General features: G+C 40.0%; 1 protein-coding gene across 1 annotated transcript in view; it reads left to right on the top strand.

Annotated features, from left to right (window-relative positions):
- Window positions 1-20,860, top strand: part of pitpnm2 (phosphatidylinositol transfer protein, membrane-associated 2) — a 62,390-nt gene that overhangs the window by 28,032 nt on the left and 13,498 nt on the right. Inside the window, exons 3-10 of the mRNA XM_084745668.1 lie at window positions 3,405-3,640; window positions 14,013-14,227; window positions 15,081-15,202; window positions 15,645-15,878; window positions 18,176-18,538; window positions 19,051-19,146; window positions 19,675-19,779; window positions 19,935-19,999. Coding sequence (XP_084601794.1) covers window positions 3,563-3,640; window positions 14,013-14,227; window positions 15,081-15,202; window positions 15,645-15,878; window positions 18,176-18,538; window positions 19,051-19,146; window positions 19,675-19,779; window positions 19,935-19,999 — 1,278 coding nt within the window. The 5' untranslated portion in view covers window positions 3,405-3,562. The remainder of the gene's footprint in view (window positions 1-3,404; window positions 3,641-14,012; window positions 14,228-15,080; window positions 15,203-15,644; window positions 15,879-18,175; window positions 18,539-19,050; window positions 19,147-19,674; window positions 19,780-19,934; window positions 20,000-20,860) is intronic.

Here is a 20,860-nt window from a genome sequence, read left to right on the forward strand (position 1 = left end):
AACCTCCCTCAGCACGGTAAATAAGGTTGTACATTACAGCCTCTAGAGAGCAGCTCAGATTTGAATCTTCATTCATGCTGGATACAGATCACTGCAGCCGTAGCTATTGTTTATTATTTGCACCGGGGGAATCGCAGGAGCGCTTGTGAATAAAAAGCCAGAATATGGAGAATATTTCATGCAGAAAACTTCGCTGAATGGTGATGACACAGACTACTTGACATTCAGATGTGGTTCAAACTTAACTTTTAAATTACAGCAGTTTAAATAACACAATTGAGGTATTTTGCATATAGAAACTCTCCTATTCATCCCCTTCAACAATGAAAAATGGATCCAGAGTTTACAAAATTAAGGCTCAGACAAAAAAACTAGTTTTCCATATTTTTTCCTTCAACTTTTGAAATTGTGACTGTATGGGTTCTACAGTTGATAATGAAATGAATGCACTTCTTCTCAGTTCTGTCAGTGTCTGAAACCAGAGATGGACCTTAAATAAACCCATGAACCTTAAAGAAAAAGGAGCAAAGTGCCGTTTCACACACTAAATACCACATCTTTAATGATCGTGGATATTATCGATTAACTGAACTGATCAGGAGACAAACTGCATCGAGATCTGGGTGATTTATGAACAGTTTCCTGGGGGGAAACCCCGTTGTTGTCTCAGAGAACATTTTGTTTCTTCATCCTTTAAATTTCTTACATAACATACATCTTTGATATTCTGAATTTTACATCATTGAGGTAGAGATGATGAATTCTCTTCCTTGTATTGTATTTATTAGTCTGATGCCCTTTTTTGATTTTTACCTCGGTGCAGTGGGAGTGTCATCAGTTCCACAAAGTAGTGGACAAATTAAAATTTTGACGGGATGACGGCGCTACACGGAAAGTCAGGGAACCACCAGAGTCTTCATCTGGAAACCATGAATGTCTGCACAATACTTCATGACATCCTTGACAACTTCATCCATTTAATTTTGGATTTTTTGGGGCCAGTTTTGTTTTTTTTCTAAATGTGAGGATTTGCTGCTTTTTTTATTCACTGCAAAATAAATATCTGTGGCATTTAATCAGAAAACATTATCTTGAGCTCTGGGAAATTTTGATGGGTAATTCAAAAAGCCTAAAACAGCACACGTCACCCTGCTGTTCAGATCGCTCCGCTGGCTTCCAGTCGCTGCCCGCATCAAATTGAAAACCCTGACACTCGCCCGCATAACAGCAGCTAAAACAAGCTCCTGCCCACCTGAACTCCCTCATCTAGGTCTACGCTCCCTCCAGCTCACTGCGCTCTGCCGATGAAAGCTGCCCGATTCAGCCACCACGACAGGGCTAGCTAGACTTTTCTCTTTTGTACTTCCTACTTGGTGGTGGAACAAGTTACAAAACTCTGTTCGATCTGCAGAGTCCCTCTGAATCTTAAAGAAAAGACTAAAAAAGACTAAAGACCCAGCTCTTTTGTGCAGTCTGTGCTCTCTATGCTTTGCTTCTTGCACTGCCTGTAGGCACCTACGTCCTGTCAAACTTGAATTTTGCTTCATGGCGCCTACTCATGTTGTTCTCTCCTGAACCTAAATTCATGACAAGGGATGCAACAGCTCAGATATTCAATTTAAAACCACAGATATTGATCTCATAATGGTACCAGAGGAAAAGTTAGAGGATCACCAAAGTCTAGAGGACTCATCATCTGGGGAACGTGACTGCCTCTGCCAGATTTCATGGGTAACTAGCCAGTAGTTGTTTAGACATTTTAGTCTGGATGAAAACTGATGACAAGCAGAATGGATGTCATGATATTATTTGCTGAAACTGGTTGGTTCAAGCCTGCATAAGTCATATTTTGTTTTACAAGAAGAAAATGGGTAAAAATACAAAGAGACTGATTTTCTTTTTGTAATTTTTGGCACGTACTGTAATGATTTTTTTTAATTTCATCTCGTCTTTAAATTCAAAAAGAGATGTTAGAAAGCTACTTCCAGGCTGCTTTCACTGTCATACTGTACTTTCTGACCTCTACGGGTTCATCTGCTGCTGCAGCTTGACCAAACATGCATAGACTAATCATGCACAGATGGAGACTGTGGGACACAACCTGCACACACACACACACACACACACACACACACACCACTTTTCATTCGACATGTGAGCTCCTCCTCGCTTCTCTGTCATGTTAAGACAGCATCAGATTAACAGTCGTTCCTAATCTGTCTGAGATTAAGTAGCCTTTGTCATGTGACTCCTGAACTCATCTCCGTCTGTACGATAAGTGTGTGACAGCAGCCTCGCCATCATCACACTCTGTCTCTGCTGTTTGGATAGATGGGCGTAGATGTTGGAGGAAAGGATGTCAGTGTTGATTATTTAGGCTGTGGGCGAGTCATTACCCTTAATTCTATTTTCTTTATGGACACAGAGGGAGAGCAGCTCATCAGAGGATTAGTGGTGGATACGAAGTCTTTCCTTAAAGGTCCAGTGTGTAAGATTGTGTAACATTTTCACTGGTGTATGAATTAAAAAATCTGTATAAATAAAATATAAGAATTGTTGAGTTTCTGTTACCTGAGAATGAGACGTTTATATCTACAGAGCGTGCACGTCCTCTTCTCCGCCATGTTGCACCGCCATGTTTCTACAATACAGCTGTGGTTTGGAAGGGGAGGGTGAGGCGACGTGTTTGCAGTCTGCAAGCTCACAGTTAGATTCCATGAAATCCCACACACTGGTCCTTTTAGTAAAATTAGTAATATAATGCTATAAAAATATTTTCCAGAAAGTTTGCATTTTCCCTTTCAAAGATGATAATATGTCAGTGTTGTGTTCAAAACTGATTTCAAAACTGAAATCTTTTTATTATTGCAGGTTCTCAGGTTGTGTATATTTAACAATGCATCACATTTTATAACCTCATCACATGATTTATATCTTGTAACCTCAGGTGCTAAATAAATGTAGTGGAGTACTCATGCACAGCAAACTACAGGTACCTCAGTACTGTACTAGAGTACAGTACTTGAGTAAATCCTTCCTCTGCAGCCGACTGTCAGAAGATGAGAGATTTGTTGGATTTAAAGGCTACGTTGACCACAACTTGGCTGAATCTTCAGTGTGTAAACAGAGTTGGATTTAGGTTGCTGGGGGATTTCAGGGATGTTGCTAGGTCAGTGGATTACCTTGTAACAGATCTGTGGGAGGGCTGGAGGACACACACACACACACACACACACACACACACACACACACACACACACACACACACACACACACACATACACACACAGAGTATGTGTTGGCTTGGGGGTTTAATCCTCGAGACAAATATGGTAACTCCTCCTCTGGTTTGTAAGGAAAGCTGGAGGCTAAAATCTGCATGTTCTTCTTTTCTCCTTTCTCAGGTGTGAATAACGATGAGTCCCGTCCTCGCCGTTTGAACATGCTGCTCGGGTAGCGAAGCCGACTGAGAGGAGAGACTGCCCTCTTACGCTCCTTCCCCTCTGGACACACGCACACACTCTCACACACACTCAAGAGTCGGCCCAATTCAAGCACAACCATGCTGATCAAGGAGTATCGCATCCCCATGCCGATGAGCGTGGAGGAGTACCGCATCGCTCAGCTCTACATGATCCAGGTGAGTAGTTTTCCTCCAAAAAATCTTCACAGTGCCGTTTATATTATCTCACATTAAAGGTCTCGTCTACCGGTACGGGGAAGCAGACGGTGGCTGCAGTATTTTCTCCGATGAGTTCAGGTCTGGGTGGAGGTCAGGAGTTTAAAGTGTCATCGTGTCGCACTGAACAAGAACAAGAGCGCCGAGGAACATTTTCAGAGGGTCACCGGGGCTGGTGTGTTGTTCTGCAGACCAGATGGTCCTCCATATGCCCGTGGATAGTGTTTCATTTAATAATTTTGTGCAAATACACACACATATGCACACAGTAAAAATATTCCTCCTGAAAAAGATGAGCAAGAGGTGAGTTTATTTAGTGAATAAATGCAGATGAGTAAACACAACCGCCATGTTTTAGTCAAGTCAGCAGGAAATAAAGGTAAAATAAACATTTAAGCTGAGAAGAAAGAGCTAAAATGACTATAAATAATATAATTGAGTTTGTTATCATGTGCATATTATTACGCAGGACTGACAGCTACATGATCATGACCATTCTGTGTCTTTTTAGTGCAAATATATTTATTAAATGTTTGGATTTTGGTTTTGAACATCGTGTACACAGAGTTTGCTCTGAACATGTGCAGTTAGTAAGAAAACTGACGACACAAAGACATGTGACACATCAAAGCGTGAGAGAGACGGGTCTTATACGTCCAAATATTACCGTGAAAACTTGAATGGACATGAGACTGTTAAAGGGATAGTCCAAAGTTTTCGAAGTGTGGTTGTATGAGGTGCACAGAATGGAAAAAGGCAGGAACTTCTCGGAGTGCAGAAACTTTTAAAGTTTTCTTGTTGTCGAGCCAAAACAGTTGCAGGATATGTGTCAGTCTTATAGCTTTATATCAGGTTATTGTTTCCACACATTAATTCTGACCTCTGATATGACCTTTGACCTTATTTGGAAGTTCCTGTATTCTGCTTTAGCAAAGCTGACCAGAGAATATTGGGTCATACCAAAGCAAAAGGCAGAAACTTTAATTTTAGAAGTAATTTCACCTTTTACTGTTGTTCCTTACATTATTGTTATAATCATTATTTATTTATAACATTTATTATTATATTACAGTAATCTTGAGGTGATTTTGGGGTGTTTCTTAGCATTTGAAGCTACTAATGTTTCTATTCAGATATTTAAATATAAAAGGTAAATAAATATGCTGCAACAGAAAAAAAAATTAAATTCAATCAAACCTTTTCTGATAAAATATGACCCTGATTGCTTAATTTGAATGCATTTTTATATCTGGGATCAAAGTCATTGTGGTGGTGAGTCTGAGAGTTATGACTCCCGTCTTATTTCAGTATTTTTCTATATGCACATAGTTGACATATTTCTTCATTTTCTTTCAGATATGTTATAATACTGTGCTTTGGTTTCTCTCAGGCTTTTTGCAGTTACTGTAATTTTAAGCACATTTGACAGAAGATATTTTTCCACACGAGTTACTGCACAAGTTAGCGTGTCGTACTTTATACAACCTCACTTCAAAAAAATCTGAACTATTCCTTTCAAGTCTGCAAAAAATGTTGAGCCTCTCTGTGCAGAATGATGTAAGTGTTAAGTTGTTTTCACATTCGTCTGCTGAAGAATGCTGTAGATCAGGGGTTTTCAGACTCTGTGCCTCCCCTCAGAGAAAGCCTGGAAAAAGGCGCCACCTCTTAGTTCAGTTGCTTAGTTACGCTCGATTCCTGGACGTCTGTGGGATCATCATTATTTTATCCCGTAGACACTCATCAGTTGAGCCAAGATAGACCAAAATGGCTGTTTTACAGAGCTTCACACTGCAGCACATGCATAAAAAAATGTTTGTCCGATCATGGCACAGTCTCAAATATAAATATTAGTAGCTTGAAAAGCTCAGAAACATCCCAAAACCATCGAAATAATCTGATTTGAAAAGTTACTTACAACATCACAAGTGTACCCTAATATAATAATAAATGTTGTAAATAATAAATAATAAAACTGACACATATCCTGCAACTACTTTGGCTCGACACCAAGAAAACTTTAAAGTCAGACACATCTGAACTGTTCTATGTGAGCTCCTTTTAATAACCAGTAAAATAACTAATGTTATCATATTTTTTTCATTTTTTTCTCTGGTTTAAAAACCTCCTGTAAGTTTAAGAATTTGTAACAAAGTAATTGAACTCTATTGTGCAAAAATCCAGGTACATATTATCACAGGCATAAATGATCATATGTCGTCTTTAATAAACCGTCAAAACCAGATGATCAGATCTCTGCTTTTCCACCAGACTGGATTTCTACTGGGTTTTTGTAATTTGAGTTTGATGTCACCCCTATAATTACAAACCGTTTACACTGATGAGAGAAGGCTAAATAACAAAAATACCCAGCAAGCACTGAGACTGTCCTGTCCTCCGGCTGGAGGTTTTTGAGGCTGTGTTCAGCCTCTTAAGAAGACTGCAGATACTACTGAGTTTGGGTTAAAAAAAAAAGAAAGGTTTTATTTCAAAATAATTCTCCTGAAAATACACTTGATCTGACCACGACTCCAAGATAACACATGAAAGGACAGAACTCTTTGTAGTAAAGATGGAAATATTATTTAACATTATTCATTTTATTCATTTTTTTTTAATTAATTGAGTTTTAAGGTTCATTGTTGACTTTTTATAAAAGAATTTACAGGTGATTGTAGGGTTAGGTCATTCATAATGCAGCATTTTTTGGTGTTACACCATTATTATGGTATTTTTTGTCATTTGTTAGATAATATTCAAATGCATAAATGCTGGACATAGCTTTTCTTTTGTTTAAGAATGTCTGATTTCATTAAAAAAATGAATGAAAAGTATAGTAAGCACATGTAGAGAAATAATAATAAACTCTACTACTCTACATCACTTTTTTTAAGAAAGGTTATAATGTAGTGTGCATGGTTGAGCCAGGATTAAAAAATCAGAGGATATTTTATAATACAAATATAAAATGGATTAAAATAACCAACAATAACATAAGATAATAATAATAATAATAATAATAATAATAATAATAATAATAATAAAAAAAGATAAGGCATGTTTGAAATAAATGGGAAAGGAAGATTAAAAACAAACCTGAATATAATTTCTGATAATGTACATTATTACATGTGCACACACACACACACACACACACACACACACACACACACACACACACACCCTTGACCCCTCCTCCTGCTCAGCGTCACAGTTGAGCGCAGGTTGTCGTGGTAACCGGTGACATCAGCGGCAGCATGGCAGCGGCTGCCATCATTTGTTTGTGATACGGGCGAGAGACAGAAAGAGGGAGGAGGGGGCAGGATTGGGGGGTACAGACGTGATGGTGCAGTCTGCGTTACCATGACGACAACATTATGTCTGACTCTAAATACAGGATGCAGTTTAAGTTGTATTCGTCACTCGTTTACGGGGATGCAGTAACATGAACATGAACCGTACGCTGTAATAGATTTTAACTCACTTTGTTTCTCTGATGTGGGAAAGAAAATCACCAGTTCAAAGAAAGTATTTATCGATCAGTTAAAAGATGAATGTCATGTACTACGAACACACACAGTAGTACTTTATGTCGACTCAGTCCTGCTGCCCCAAATACTCACCAGAGCATCAAATGTGGGTTAATAGTATGTAGTGCAATTTATTCATCTAGATTTTTTTGAAATAATGCCCCATTAGGGACAGTGGAAGGGGAGGGACATTGCTTTTTGACAATAGGTGTTGCTGGTGAGTTTAGTAACCCTTATATCTGTGTTTCCAACCGAGCTGCTCCACTGTAACTGATATTTAAAAAACATCTTTAAAATAAATCCCTCAAAAATAAATTTTCCCTGATGCTTGGGGCAATCAAGCTAGCAGTACTCTTGGACAAACATTGGTCAGATTTGTGGGAAAGTTGCAGTGACTGGACAAAATTGCAAGGTTGTGCAGAATTCACATCAGATTGGTTGAATCTGCATTAATTGTTGCGACTTCCTGATTAGTTTATATTTATGCACAGTGATGCTTTGAGTTAAAAGCTAACAACAGCATGCTAACATGCTCATAGTGACAATGCTAACATGCTGCTGTGCAGGTGGACTGTTGGTCATGTTCAACATCATATTTGAGCGTGTTAGCATGCTAATATTTGCTAATTAGCACTAAACACAAAGCAGGGAGGTGGTCTTAAACCAAACTGTTTGACAACATACAATCTTGACTTGATGATGAGGCTTGATGAAACATCAGAGGATAATTATACAGTTCATGCCGGTGGAGACTGAATGATTTGTGCCAAACTTCACAAGAAATTTCATTCTGGACTGAAGTGATGAACCAACAGACATTTTAGCTAAAAATAACAAGTCATTGCTCAGTTTTTAATGGGACCTGATGATGATGTATTATGTGAAATCTTTCCTGCTCTTGCACAGCGTTTTTACATTTTTTATGATTTTATCCTCTTGTTGTCGCAGTGTGTGAGTCCACACTGCAAGTTTTGATTTATTTAACAAATGGCCTGACAGTTTGATGCACGAGCGTTGTCTGTTTGCCGTTTTCAAACTGAAGGCAGGCGGAGAATTTGAAAAATGGCAGACGGGCGAACGGGGGGTGGGGGGTGTTGGTGGTGTGGTGGTGGTATGAAATGTGTGAGCAGCCGGTGATAACGTTTGATGCATGAGGTTCTACTGTTGCTCCAGTCGGACTGAACGTGGGCCCGAGCAGCGGAGTTTTGTACCCCTGGTTTATGCTAACCTTGCGGTGTCACATAAATTATTCAGGGACAGCTCAGCCCGGCAGAAACGAGACCCTCAGCAAAGCCAGACCCATTATAATTCCACAGACGTGGTCCACAGAGCGTCTGCCCGCCCAGGCTGGTAGCACTTTGCAAATTGTACATGGGATCTTTTTTTTTTCACTTCGTTCTTTTCCCTTCAGCTATTACATATTATTTTATCCATTTATTTCCCTTGAATAATTATTATCTTTGTGTCAGACTGAACTAGAAGTTTCTTTCCTCGCCTTGCAGCTCAATTCTGATTCATCTTTCCTCATGTAGATCTTTTGGAAGTCAGACTCTCAAATTTATTCACCACATCACTTCACTGCTTTTCATTACATGCAAGGACTTTGGTAACTCTTTGCTATCTAATATACCTAATATTTTCCAAGGAAGTTTCCTGGTGTCATGCCCGGTTCGGGGGAAAACCCAAGCACGACATAAAAGACTCCCTTCTTTCCCCACTCCCAAGGATGACCAGCGCCGCGGTGGCTGCAGTCCAACAAAGAACGAGTTATTCGTCATTCAGCATGGTAGACAGACAGGCGTCAGGGTGAGCATGGCCTAAAATAACAAACAAAACAATCTGAGGATTTATTAACGAAATTACCTACCAGCAAAACAAAACAAAAGAAAGACAGGTGTCTTACCTGAGTGCCAAAAAGAGAAAAGGGAAATTAAAAAAACAGTGTTCTTGACACTCTTTTCGCCTATAATTAGTACCAATTGACATGGTTGTTTCCAGAAATTTTGCAGGCAATTATTCAGAAAATTACTTTATATTTAGTCTTTCTTCGCCTGCACACTTTCTATGACGCTTTTTCTCCAATTTTCCAACTTGAGGGTGCGTTCACCTGAATTTTCCCTGTCGGGAAATAATTTTTCCGACACCACCTCAATGGACTATTATACTGCTGATATTTCAGAGCCATGGTCAGGGCCACGTTTTCTGACCGACACAAACCTCAGTCAGATAAAGGATCAATAAACCAGGCAGACAAGACTGACATATTCAACTAAACAACCCCTCTGTCTCTGTACTTTCTCTGATACTAAAAAGGGGAGGTGGCGGGTTAACAAGGAGGATGTATTTTGGTCTTTTTGCTAACAAGGAAGATGGCATCCTCCCTCATCCCCCTCCTGAGATTGCCTACTGGTTGTGAGAATGTTAGCACCCTGGAATTAGCATTTAGCTTGCAGCACTGCTGTGCCTAAGCGCAGCCTCACAGAGCTGCTGTAGTCTCGTTGGCTTCTTTCATGCCTCAACAATTGTGTGCATTTGTGTGTGTGTGTGTGTGTGTGTGTGTGTGTGTGTGTGTGTCTGATATTTCTGACAGCAAAACACCAGAACACACCTCAGGTTCAAAAAAGCTTCAACTGTTGTTGCACATGACAGTCGAGTAAAGCAGCAGAGAGGGAATTCAAGGTTAATTTACTATGAAGTGGAGATTTTAAAGGGGTAGTTTGGGTTTTTAGAGGTTGTGTGAGGGACTTATCTGTAGTCTATGTAGTCAGTATCGGTTATTAGAATATCTTCACTGCTTTATCTTGCAGTCAGATAACCTTTTTTAACGAGAAACTAAAGTTATATCGCTCATTATGTTGCTGTCTCCCAGCCACCAGACTCCGTTGGCAAAAACAGTAATTTTACCTCACAGAACATGGGAGTTGTTGGTCCATTCCTGCCTCGATCAGATTGGTTTGTGTGTGTTATTTTGTGACTTCTGTGTTTTGAAGGGTTAATTCGGATTCACCAAAGTCACTCAATATCACAAAGACATGAACCAATCAAGGAAGTGATAGACCAATAACTCTTCTGTTCTGTGCAGTAAAAATACTGTTTTTGTCAAAGGAGTTTGGTGGTGAGGAGATAATGATATATGAAGAGATTTAACGTTAGTTTATGGCAAACTAAAGTAGTGAAAATATTATTATTATTATAAATTTAGGTGGCTATAATACATTTTGCTGCAGATCTACTGTATCTACTATAGATAGAACACAGACCATAGATGACCCCACTTAAAATAATCCAAACTATCCCTTAAACACAGCTGCCTGCAGGGCAGATCAGTTCTATGTTTAGCTGTACTGACTCAAGAGAATAACTTTCTACACAGCAAAGACCTCAAGAGACGATCAGACTTGTTGAATCACCTCTGTTGTTTTCATAAAGATCCATAAACCTCCTCACAGTCCTCAGGGGGGGGGGGCAATAAACGTATGGTCGACTCTTCAGCTTTAGGCCTTGAGATGTGTGTCATTAATACAGATCCTCTGCTGCCTCTCCTGTGCTGCAGCGGAGGGGACGCAGACACGAAGAGGGTAATTTAAGGCCCTCAGCTCCTCACCTAAATTACATTACCTGCTAGATTACAGCAATTTTCCAGCTGTTTGCCTCTCCTGACCTTCATTACTGATACCACCTCCCCGAAGTCTCCAGGAGGGAGAGCTCCGCGTTCAATCTGAGCTCTCATTCTTGACCCCGAGCACCCCGCTCTCACTGTTAATAATGATCGCGATGATTTGTATTCACGCGGCGCCGTTCCTCGACCCGCAGCACAGTACAATGTACGGAGTGAAATAGCTTTTCAATCATCGGTTTGAGACCAGGATACAGTGTCTGCAGTACAGTGTGGACACCTGACATGACTCAGCAGGAAGTTTAAAATGTAGGAGCCTGTGCAAACAAATATTTAAGATTAAATTAATTGATTAAAAGTACAGTTCATTATCCAGTTATGTTTAATATGTAGTTGACCATTCAGTGACTTTGAATCTTTGAACTGAACTGAACAAAACGATCTGATGGGTACTTAAACATAACGTGATGCGTACACTACTGTATGTACGGAGAGTGGGAGGACCTGGGGCTCAGTTTGGACCCTGGTCTCACTGGGGGTTAATCTGGTCCTAATTTGTATGTTAATGAAAACAAAGCAAACAGATGTGAACAAACACTAATCAAACCTATTGATTGGAACAGAAGCGTAACACATGCATAAGATGATTGGAACGCTGCTCAACTTTTAACAGACGCTTGTGATTTTTTTTTTTTTTTCAAACCTGGGATGTGGGCCCTGCATGGGGGGGGGGGTAGAAATCACAGGGGGGTCCCCAAGACTTTGTCTGCTCCGAGGTCTTCAAAATCAGATTTGCACATGTCGACTAAAATCACAGTTTTGTGGCTCCTGCACCTTTTCCAAAGTCAAATTCAAGAACTTTTCAAAGATTTTCAAGCTTTTCCAGCACCTCACAGCTGTGCTTAATGACATATTTATATACAAATACAAATCACATTAATTTTAACTAAGATTTTGGTTTCACCAATCATTTTCCTGCTCATATGTTTGATTTTACACCCATCTGCTAAATATGAGGATTTTGTTTGCTATTACACAAATTTATTCAGGGTTTTTTATCTGCTTTGACTGTCATATTCATTACTTCTAGTTTCCATGATGCAAAAAACTAAAAAAAAGTCCCTCACAATTCCCATAGCTCCCAGTGCAGATTATTTAATTTCCAGTCATATTAAATGTAATAAAATCATTTAACATGTTTCCGTCTTAAATGACTCACTTATCAAATTATGAGTAGATAGACTAATCGATTAATTTATAAAATCATTTCAGCATTGGTTGAAGGTTCTAACACTTAAAGTTACATAAATGGCTTAATGGATAAATGCTCAAATGCATGTATATTTTTCCATATGGGATGGCTAAAAAATGTCCAAAAAAATAAAAAATGTCCTTCACAAGTCTACGGAGCTCAAGGTGTGTCCTCACAGTGTTTGTTTTTCTCCAAGAAACAGTCCAAAATCCCAAAATATTTAATTTACAGTCACATAAAATGTATTAAAATCAGGATTTTGCACATTGTATACGCTGGACACAGAGAATATTTAACATGCTTCCATCTTAAATGACTCACTTATCAAATTATGAGTAGATAGACCAATCGATTAATTTACAAAATCATTTCAGCCCTGGTTGAAGGCTTCTTGAAGTAAGATAAATGGCTCTTATATCAGATCTGGGAGGGGTTTAATATGATTTTCCAGCCATCTAAACTCTCTCTGTGCATTCCCATGTGTCGCTGCTCAGTGTGTGGACCCAGTCTAACAGTTACAGTCTAAATGGAGCCTCGTAAGGAGATGTAGTGTGTTTATAAACTGATGCAGTAATCCACAGCCCCCTCTGTGAATTAACAGGCTTAATACACAGCTCAGTCTTACAGGATCTGCAGGGTTCAACCATCTGCCGCCTTTTATTAGAGGAAGTTACATGCAGGGGGGAGAAAAGGGAGATCACTGATTCTGCCTCCTCTATCTGTCTTTAAAGTCTGTTTCACCTCAACTGGTCAGTGAAAATGAAACAGGTTTTATTATTTAACACTGAAGGAGATGAGATCATTGGCAGGATTTGAAGAGTCAAGCAGATGCAGGGTATAAATAAAAGGTGAAATGTGACTGAAAAGAACTAAAAGAAAAGCACTTTTTTTCCATGTAGCAGCTTTTTTCTTCCCAGCTCATCACTTTGCTTCTGCTGCATCATCCGTCCAGCTCTGAGGCGGATTTCACGAGTTCGAATGAGAGACAGGAGCGCTGTGTAAGGGTGGCACGGCTTTAATTGGAAAGTAAAGGTTGTCAGGGCTAAGGATGGACTTGCATTGGCAATTTTTGCACCAAATAAATTCTCACCTCCACATTTACTCAAACAACAGAGAAATGGAGGAGACATTTTCACTTCACCTTTCCCAGGGCTAAGTTTGGATGATGTTGGACTTGCATTTCTTTCGATTTTTATTTTTTATTTTTTATGTAAATCTAGAATGAAAATGCTCCTCGGCCTTGGAAGTAAGGTTTGGTTACTTAGCATTAGCTAGTAAGTTAGCCATCCATCCATTGCAGCTCAGGTTAGACCAAAACAAATGTTTAATCCATTTTTTAATCTTTTGATCTTGTATTTTAGGTTTTAGAAAGACTATACATATACATATACACATGAGAACAGTGTGCAAAAATACATCTGCATACAAAAATGCTAAATCTCATACACAGTATACATGTATATAAATAGATAAATATATGCATCGCTGGTTTTGCACATGACATTTAGTTCATACAATGTCTGATGTAAAAATGTAAAATAACACTCAATAAATGCCCCTGAAACACCATTTGAGAAAGTGCAGTGTGTGTGGTGCATTAAATAAGTTGAAACTGGAGCCTTGTGGTGTGCAAAACATTTTTTTTTTTTTTGATTGGATGTGTGTGCATGCTCCTATACTACCTCTGTAACTGTTTGTGGCAGTTGATGATATCATAAAGTTTCGGGTCTCTAAGGAAACAAAATAATATTTTTCTACATTACACTTCTGTTTTTATGAAAACACATTAACTGATCATTTGTGCAGTAGATGTGTGTCGCCTCACTGCTGAAACCAAACCTACGCTTGTGAAATAATACAACAATATGCGAGACAACATAATACTATCGCTGTATGTATCACCTCCCTCTGTTCTGTCATCTGTCTGCCGCCTTGCAGAAAAAGAGCAGAGAGGAGAGCTGCGGCGAGGGCAGCGGCGTGGAGATCCTGGAGAACAAGCCTTACGAGGACGGCCCCGGGGGCTCGGGTCAGTACACGCACAAGGTCTACCACATCGGCAAACACATCCCGTCCTGGTTCTGCGCCATCCTGCCTCAAGCCGCCCTCCGGGTGGAGGAGGAGTCGTGGAACGCCTACCCCTACACACGAACCCGGTGAGACGGGAGGAGACGGGAGTGACTCATCACGGTTAAAATGATGAATGGGTTTTATGAATGCTTGGAGGTTTTTGCACAATTGCTCAGACTTGCAGAAAATAGAGGGTGAAATCATCTAAAAACATTTGCTCCATGTGAACACATTACATCAGGTGATCTCAGCAGCTGGCGCTATCTAAAGCAGAACGACTGGACTTTGAGCAATAAAACGTTGTTAATGGTTTTTATTATATGACTTCTGGATTCATAAATTTGACAAATGAAAAAACATTTACTTGATTTTGCTGACTGAGACTTTTTTTTTTTTTTTTAATTTGGAAGAATTTCAGCTGAATAATCACATTTTCATTTACTGCACACCCTGCTGCCAACTTTGTGCCAGATTTGCCAACTTTTAATATCCTGCAGAAAAACTTAATTTCTTCAAACTGATCAGTCAAGCTGATGAATTTAACTACTTGGCACCGATTCTCAGTTCTTATAGTTTAGATTTGCAGGACTTCAAAACAGCTTTGTGGCCCCTCTGTTAGGCTTTAGGAAATAAAATAAATAAAATCCGTTTGTGCATTAAAGGGATAGTTTGGATTCTTTGAAGTGGGGTTGTATAAGACAGACTTTTTTCCTGGGGATCCACTTTTTTGAAATGACAAACCTGTCATGGGTGTGTGGTTTAGCCGGTCATTTCCTGTTTTATTTTGTAGTGCTGGTCTTCCCTCATCTATCTTGACTGTACTTCCTGTCTTTGTCCTTTTCCCACCCTTTTGTGATTACCATTTGTTCCACCTGTACCTGTACCTGTATCTTCTAGTTCTAGGTTACTATAACAACCTTGCATCTTTTTGTCCCTCAGGTACACCTGTCCCTTTGTAGAGAAATTCTCCATAGATATTGAGACGTATTATAAACCAGATACTGGAAATCAAGGGGACGTCTTCAATATGTCCTCTGCTGAAAAGAGACAGAGGACTGTAGGTGAGTCTATCATCATGCACGCACTCCTCTGCCAACATTATGAAAACTCCCAGAGTGCACGCTTATTAAATTGTGCCTTTCAGATGGAGTGGCCCGATTGTCATCTCCTCATAAGGAGGATCAGGAATCGAATTTTTACGCACGCTGTTATTTGCAGTGAAAACACAGACAGCGCGGTGCAGAGGGAAGCAGACTGTGGAGTGTGAGAGCTTGTGTTGAGCCTCTGAATACTAAAATTCACTGGGGTGCAGGAAAAATGTGCAGTCTGCTCCAGACACATCCCCTGCAGGGAGTTATTACATAAAATTCACACACACACAGAAAACACACACACTTCTTCAGGCAGGTGTTCAGTCAGGATGTCGTGACATCTGTCCTGCTGCTCAGGTCTGCATCACTTTTGCATTTGTGTGATCCATTATTATTTTTTCACCCCTCGTAGACCCCATAGACATCGTGAAGGACTACATCCCCCCTCATGAATACCTGGTGGAGGAGGACCCGAAGCTGTATCAGTCAGTCAAGACCAAACGGGGTCCGCTGTCGGACGACTGGATCGAGGAGATCAACCAGAATCCAGGTCAAAGCCCCGTCATGTGTGCCTACAAGCTCTGCAAGGTGGAGTTCAGATACTGGGGCATGCAGTCCAAGATCGAACGCTTCATACACGACGTGGGTAAGTGTGGCAGGGTGTGTGTCCTTAAGGCAATAACTTTGTTTTTCCTTTAATCTTTGTCTGTGAGTCAATTCTTACTGCTAACCCTAAAAACTCAGATATATTTCTGAAAAATAACCCTGAAGTTAGGTGAGAGATACCTATGAAAAGTCAAGAATAATGCTAATATGTTATGAATTAATATTCCTGAAATGTCAGTGAAAACTCTGGGAAAATTTAGCGATAATCCTGATCAATCAGGAATAGCTATAAAAAGGTGGGATTAAGCTTGAAAATAAAAAGTCAGTGATAATCCTGAAAGAGTTGAGATAATCCTGAAAAGTCCCATATACTCCTGAAAGTATTGGAAATAATCTGGAAAAATCAGTGATAGCCTTATAAAAAGTTGGAAATAATCTAGAAAAGTTGGTGATAACCCTATAAAATGATCAAAAATAATCCAGAAAAGTGATAACTGTGGAAATTTTGAAGTAATCCTTAAAATCCAGTAAAGTTGAAAGCCTTAAATGCCTTAAATTTTGGTATATCAGTGAAAAAGACAGAAATATTCTGTATTTTTCTGGTTCTTTGTGGCTGCATGTGTGCTTGTATGAAACAGTGAGTAACTTTCAGGTCTATAAGAAAATAATCGACTTGATCTTTCTCACGACCGCTGATTCATGAAACCCTCTGGTTGTGGAGCAGAGAGAGATAAGGGGGAATGAAAAAGAAACGAAGGAGGAGAGCGTGAGGAAGAGGACAGGTGAATCAAACAGCTACAGTCCTGAAGACACCTGGCTGAGACGGTGTCTTCAGGAGCGTTTGAGAGGCAGCAGCACACAGAAGTGTCTGTCTCCCTGAGATAACGCCGCAGGCTGGATTAATTTCCTGCCAGCGTTGGACTGTTTCTGTTTTCACCGCTGTGATTTAGGAGTGTTTATACACTCTCGCAGGCCGCCGCTCGCTCCCTCGCAGCGTTTGCGTCCGGGCTTAATGAAGCAGCAGCTGCTCTGTCTTCATGGCGTTCTCACTCTGCGGTCTAATCAACACATCTTTAACCGTCCACCGCCACTCCGGCGTTCACGCTTTGAATGAACTTTTCCTTTCTCTTTATGCAAATTTCATCTGCGGCTGTTTGCTGAGCTTCTCCTCTGCACTTCATCCGATCTGCATCAGCTGTGATTCATGGATATTATCTCACACCGGCTCTAACATCGTGTCTTTATTCTAAATTATTTGACAGAACTTTTGAACAGTTTCCACTCTCGTGTTTAATATCTTGTCTTTAATATCTCTCTCTGTTTGCTAATTTAATCTTTCATTGTCAGGTTGGATGTTTTAATCACAATCTGCTCGCAGGGTTCAGGTTTTATAACCAGCTGCTGCTTATTTAGTTCATCACGAGGAAGACATTGATGAAGATTAAATCTCCTTTGACAGATCACCTCTCAGTCTTTTTTGAAGGACCCAGGGCCTCCTCCTGCCTTTTTGTTTTTACTTGGAAAGTATTTTTCAGATATTTATGTGACATTTTTTGATCTGATCATTAAGATAAAGATTTGTTTTATGGAAGATAAGATATTCCTTTATTAATCCCACAACGGGGAAATTTACAGTGTTTCAGCAGCAAAAATGTAAAGAAGCATCAATAAAAATGTAGAAATAAGATATAAAAATATAAGCAACAGGAAATATGAAAGATATGAACAATTAAAGGAGGAAATATGAGAATAGAAACAATATAAACAGGGGAAATCTAAAAATAGGAGCATAGAATAATGATAATACGCCTGATTATTGCACACTGAAATTAAATTTCTCCTGATTGAAATATTGAAATATTGCTGCAGAAGAATTATGATCGAGAAAATACCAAATAAATTTGTCAAATCTGTTTGTCAGAGCAAATACACAGCCTCCTTCAAAGTGACGCCCAGGACCAGAGGTGGCAAAAATATTTATACCACACTATAAAAATACTCTATATAAGTCAAAGTTCTGTTTCTAAATCTTACTTCACATCTTACTTCTTACATAAAAGTAACAAAGTAATATCAGCAAAATGTACATAAATGATCAAGAGTAAAAGTACTCATTATGCAGACAATTATATATTTGATGGTATATTTTTATGTATATAATTGAATTCTAGTGGAAATCTGTTTCTGCAGTAAAGATATTTTTGCTTGACATTTTAATCAATTTATACACCATTAACTATGTTGAAGGTTAATCACTTTAGTTGGTTACAGAATTATCATTTATTCTTCACTAAAATAAATTTACATGCCAGTAAATCCTTGTTTTTGTCCGTGCAGGCCTTCGTAAAGTGATGGTCCGAGCCCACCGGCAGGCGTGGTGCTGGCAGGACGAGTGGTACGGACTCACCATCGAGGACATCAGGCAGCTGGAGCTGGAGACACAGCTGGCTTTAGCCAAGAAGATGGCCCAGTACAGCCTCAACGAAGAGGGGGGAACGGAGACCAACGGCTCCTCCGTGAGCCAGGACCAGGAGCAGGGAGCTGAGACTGTGGGGACGCCCACAGAGGCCGAAGGAGGAGGAGGAGGAGGAGGAGGAGGAGGAGGAGGGAAGCTGGGAGATTCTCTGGAGACACGAGGGGAGCTCACCAAGCAGTGGTCAACGTCCTCCAGGTCGTCCAACAGGTCATCGAAGAGAGGAGGTCAGGAGGAATTTTTACCTTATTTATTCACCTGAAACAGATTCATTTATTATAATATTTTAAAGGGATAGTTCAGGATTTTTTGATGTATGAGCTACTTCCATACCTCCATAACTTTCAAAGCTTTACCTTTACATCAAACAGCATCAGTATAATTAAGTCCTAAGTTGGGCTGAACATTTAATCGAAATTTTATTGAAATCGTAAAATGGCTATGGAAATTTTCAAATTGCAGGAAGTGCAGTACATGCAATAAAAAATGTGTGTCAAACTACTACTTTAAATTAGACATCTGTTTGGTACAGATCCTTGCAAAAATCACACAATAATGTCATGTTTGAAATGAAAATGAGAATAATGAAGTAAAGATTGCCATTCCCTCTAATATTGCAAATTATATTACATTTGCAATATCAGTTCAGCCCTAGTTCTAAGTACCTCACACAGCCCCATTCCAACAAATGTGAATCATCCCCTCTACATCATGATTTCTGTGTCTTGTGTGTTTTCAGGGAGTCCGTCTCACCAGAGCATCTCAGAGTGGAGGATGCAGAGCATCGCCCGAGACTCAGAGGACAGCACAGACGATGAGTTCTTTGATGCTCACGGTAAAAAAAAAGAAAAGAAAAAAGCAAACATCAGTTTTGCAGCCTGTTCACCATCAAGCCCTCCGTTTGCAGATATATGCGTGGACGTGGGCAGTAACCTCCCACCCCCCTCCTCTGAGTCCATCAGTGCACACATCTCTAATTCAAACATTATCTTGACTGATTCATTCACTCGTATCGTCTCTCTCAGGGTGACTCTGTGTCTTTGGGCTGATAAATATTAGCAGTGGAGCTCCTCAAGGTTGATCCAGTTTTTTCTTTTAATGAATGAGTGCATTGAGACATTTAATAGTGGATGTCTTAGAGCTTCATAGAGGAGACAGGAGTAGGCTGTTAAATCAGATCTACCTAATTAAACACATTAAATGATCTTGCTCTTCGAAATAGCTGACAGAAAGATTGTCACGTTTCAGGTCAGAGGACCTCAGAACATAAATAAGAGTCATCTTTGCTTCTGGTTTGTGTTATGAGACTGATTGTTTCGACCTGCAGCAGAGAAGTGTGAGACGTCTTCTGTGTGTCTTGCAGAGGACTTTTCTGACAACGAGGAGCTGTTCGCCAAGGAGATCACCAAGTGGAGCTCCAACGATCTGATGGACAAGATCGAGACAATAGAGGTGGATGAAGCACAAGGTAGGCTGCGTTTCTGTCAGAAATTCATCCACACACACATAAAGAACCATATTTTCTGGCATTATTTCAAATATAAGGAGGAATCCAGGTGGTTACATCACATCCTGGACTCCTTTAAATGTCAGCGAATAAGCGACTGGATTCTGTTTTCACAGAAACGTTGTACCAGGAGTCGGGCGGGGAGTACGCCGTGATGAGTAATGAGGAGAGGCAGATGGAGGTACAGCTTCTTCACTTTCTTCCAATTTCACCCATGTCTCTCACAGTAACACCTGTAATTAAATATCTTGTAGATAATACTCCTCCTTCTAAATGAGCTTTCAGTCATCCTGCCAGTGTAGTGAAATTAAGATCCCGTCTCCACTGCGGCCATCGAGCCCGAGTTTTACTTCAGCAGAGGTAAAAGATTAACGCTTCATGGTAATGTGTTGCCCGGCGCAGTGCCCAGGTGGGAGGTTCATTCAAATCAGGCAAAAATCAGACGAGTCCATTTTAACTCGATATTCTGCCTTTGACTCCTCGTGCGATACGATGACTGTCTGTCTAGGAAAAATGTGTTGATGAAATTAAATTAACACACATCAGTGTTTTTATTAATCACCACATGCTCAGATTCATATTCCACCTCGCTCAGTCTGCTTGCACTTTGCACTGCTGCACATACATGAACTCAGAAACGACCACACAGTCCGTGAAAGACCGACCCCTTTGCACCTGATGCTGCGCTGTAAGGCTTCTGCAGGTTACACTGAGTGAGTTTGTATAAATGCTCTTTTTGGTTTGTGTGTTCTTGCTCTTTGCGTCCAGCGCCGTGTCTCAAAGAGACAAGGACGTCAGCCCGCCAGAAAAGTAAATGTAAGTCTCAGTCCTGTAGCCAGTAGAGCATGAAAGGCTGTGTTGTAGACAGAGCACAGTGCTTCAGACACAAGAGAGTAGAATCACATCAGACATCGTAGGAATAGAAAACATTATAGATTGAATTTAGTGTAGAAGTCCCTGTATCTTGTCTCTTGCAGCCAGCAAGAGAAATGTCTAAAATGTCTCTATCCTACTCGTCTGGTGCAGTCCAAGTCTCCTGAAG

Source organism: Lutjanus erythropterus, chromosome 20 (assembly GCF_056507025.1).
Source record: "Lutjanus erythropterus isolate fLutEry1 chromosome 20, fLutEry1.hap2, whole genome shotgun sequence".
Lineage (NCBI taxonomy): Eukaryota > Metazoa > Chordata > Actinopteri > Lutjaniformes > Lutjanidae > Lutjanus > Lutjanus erythropterus.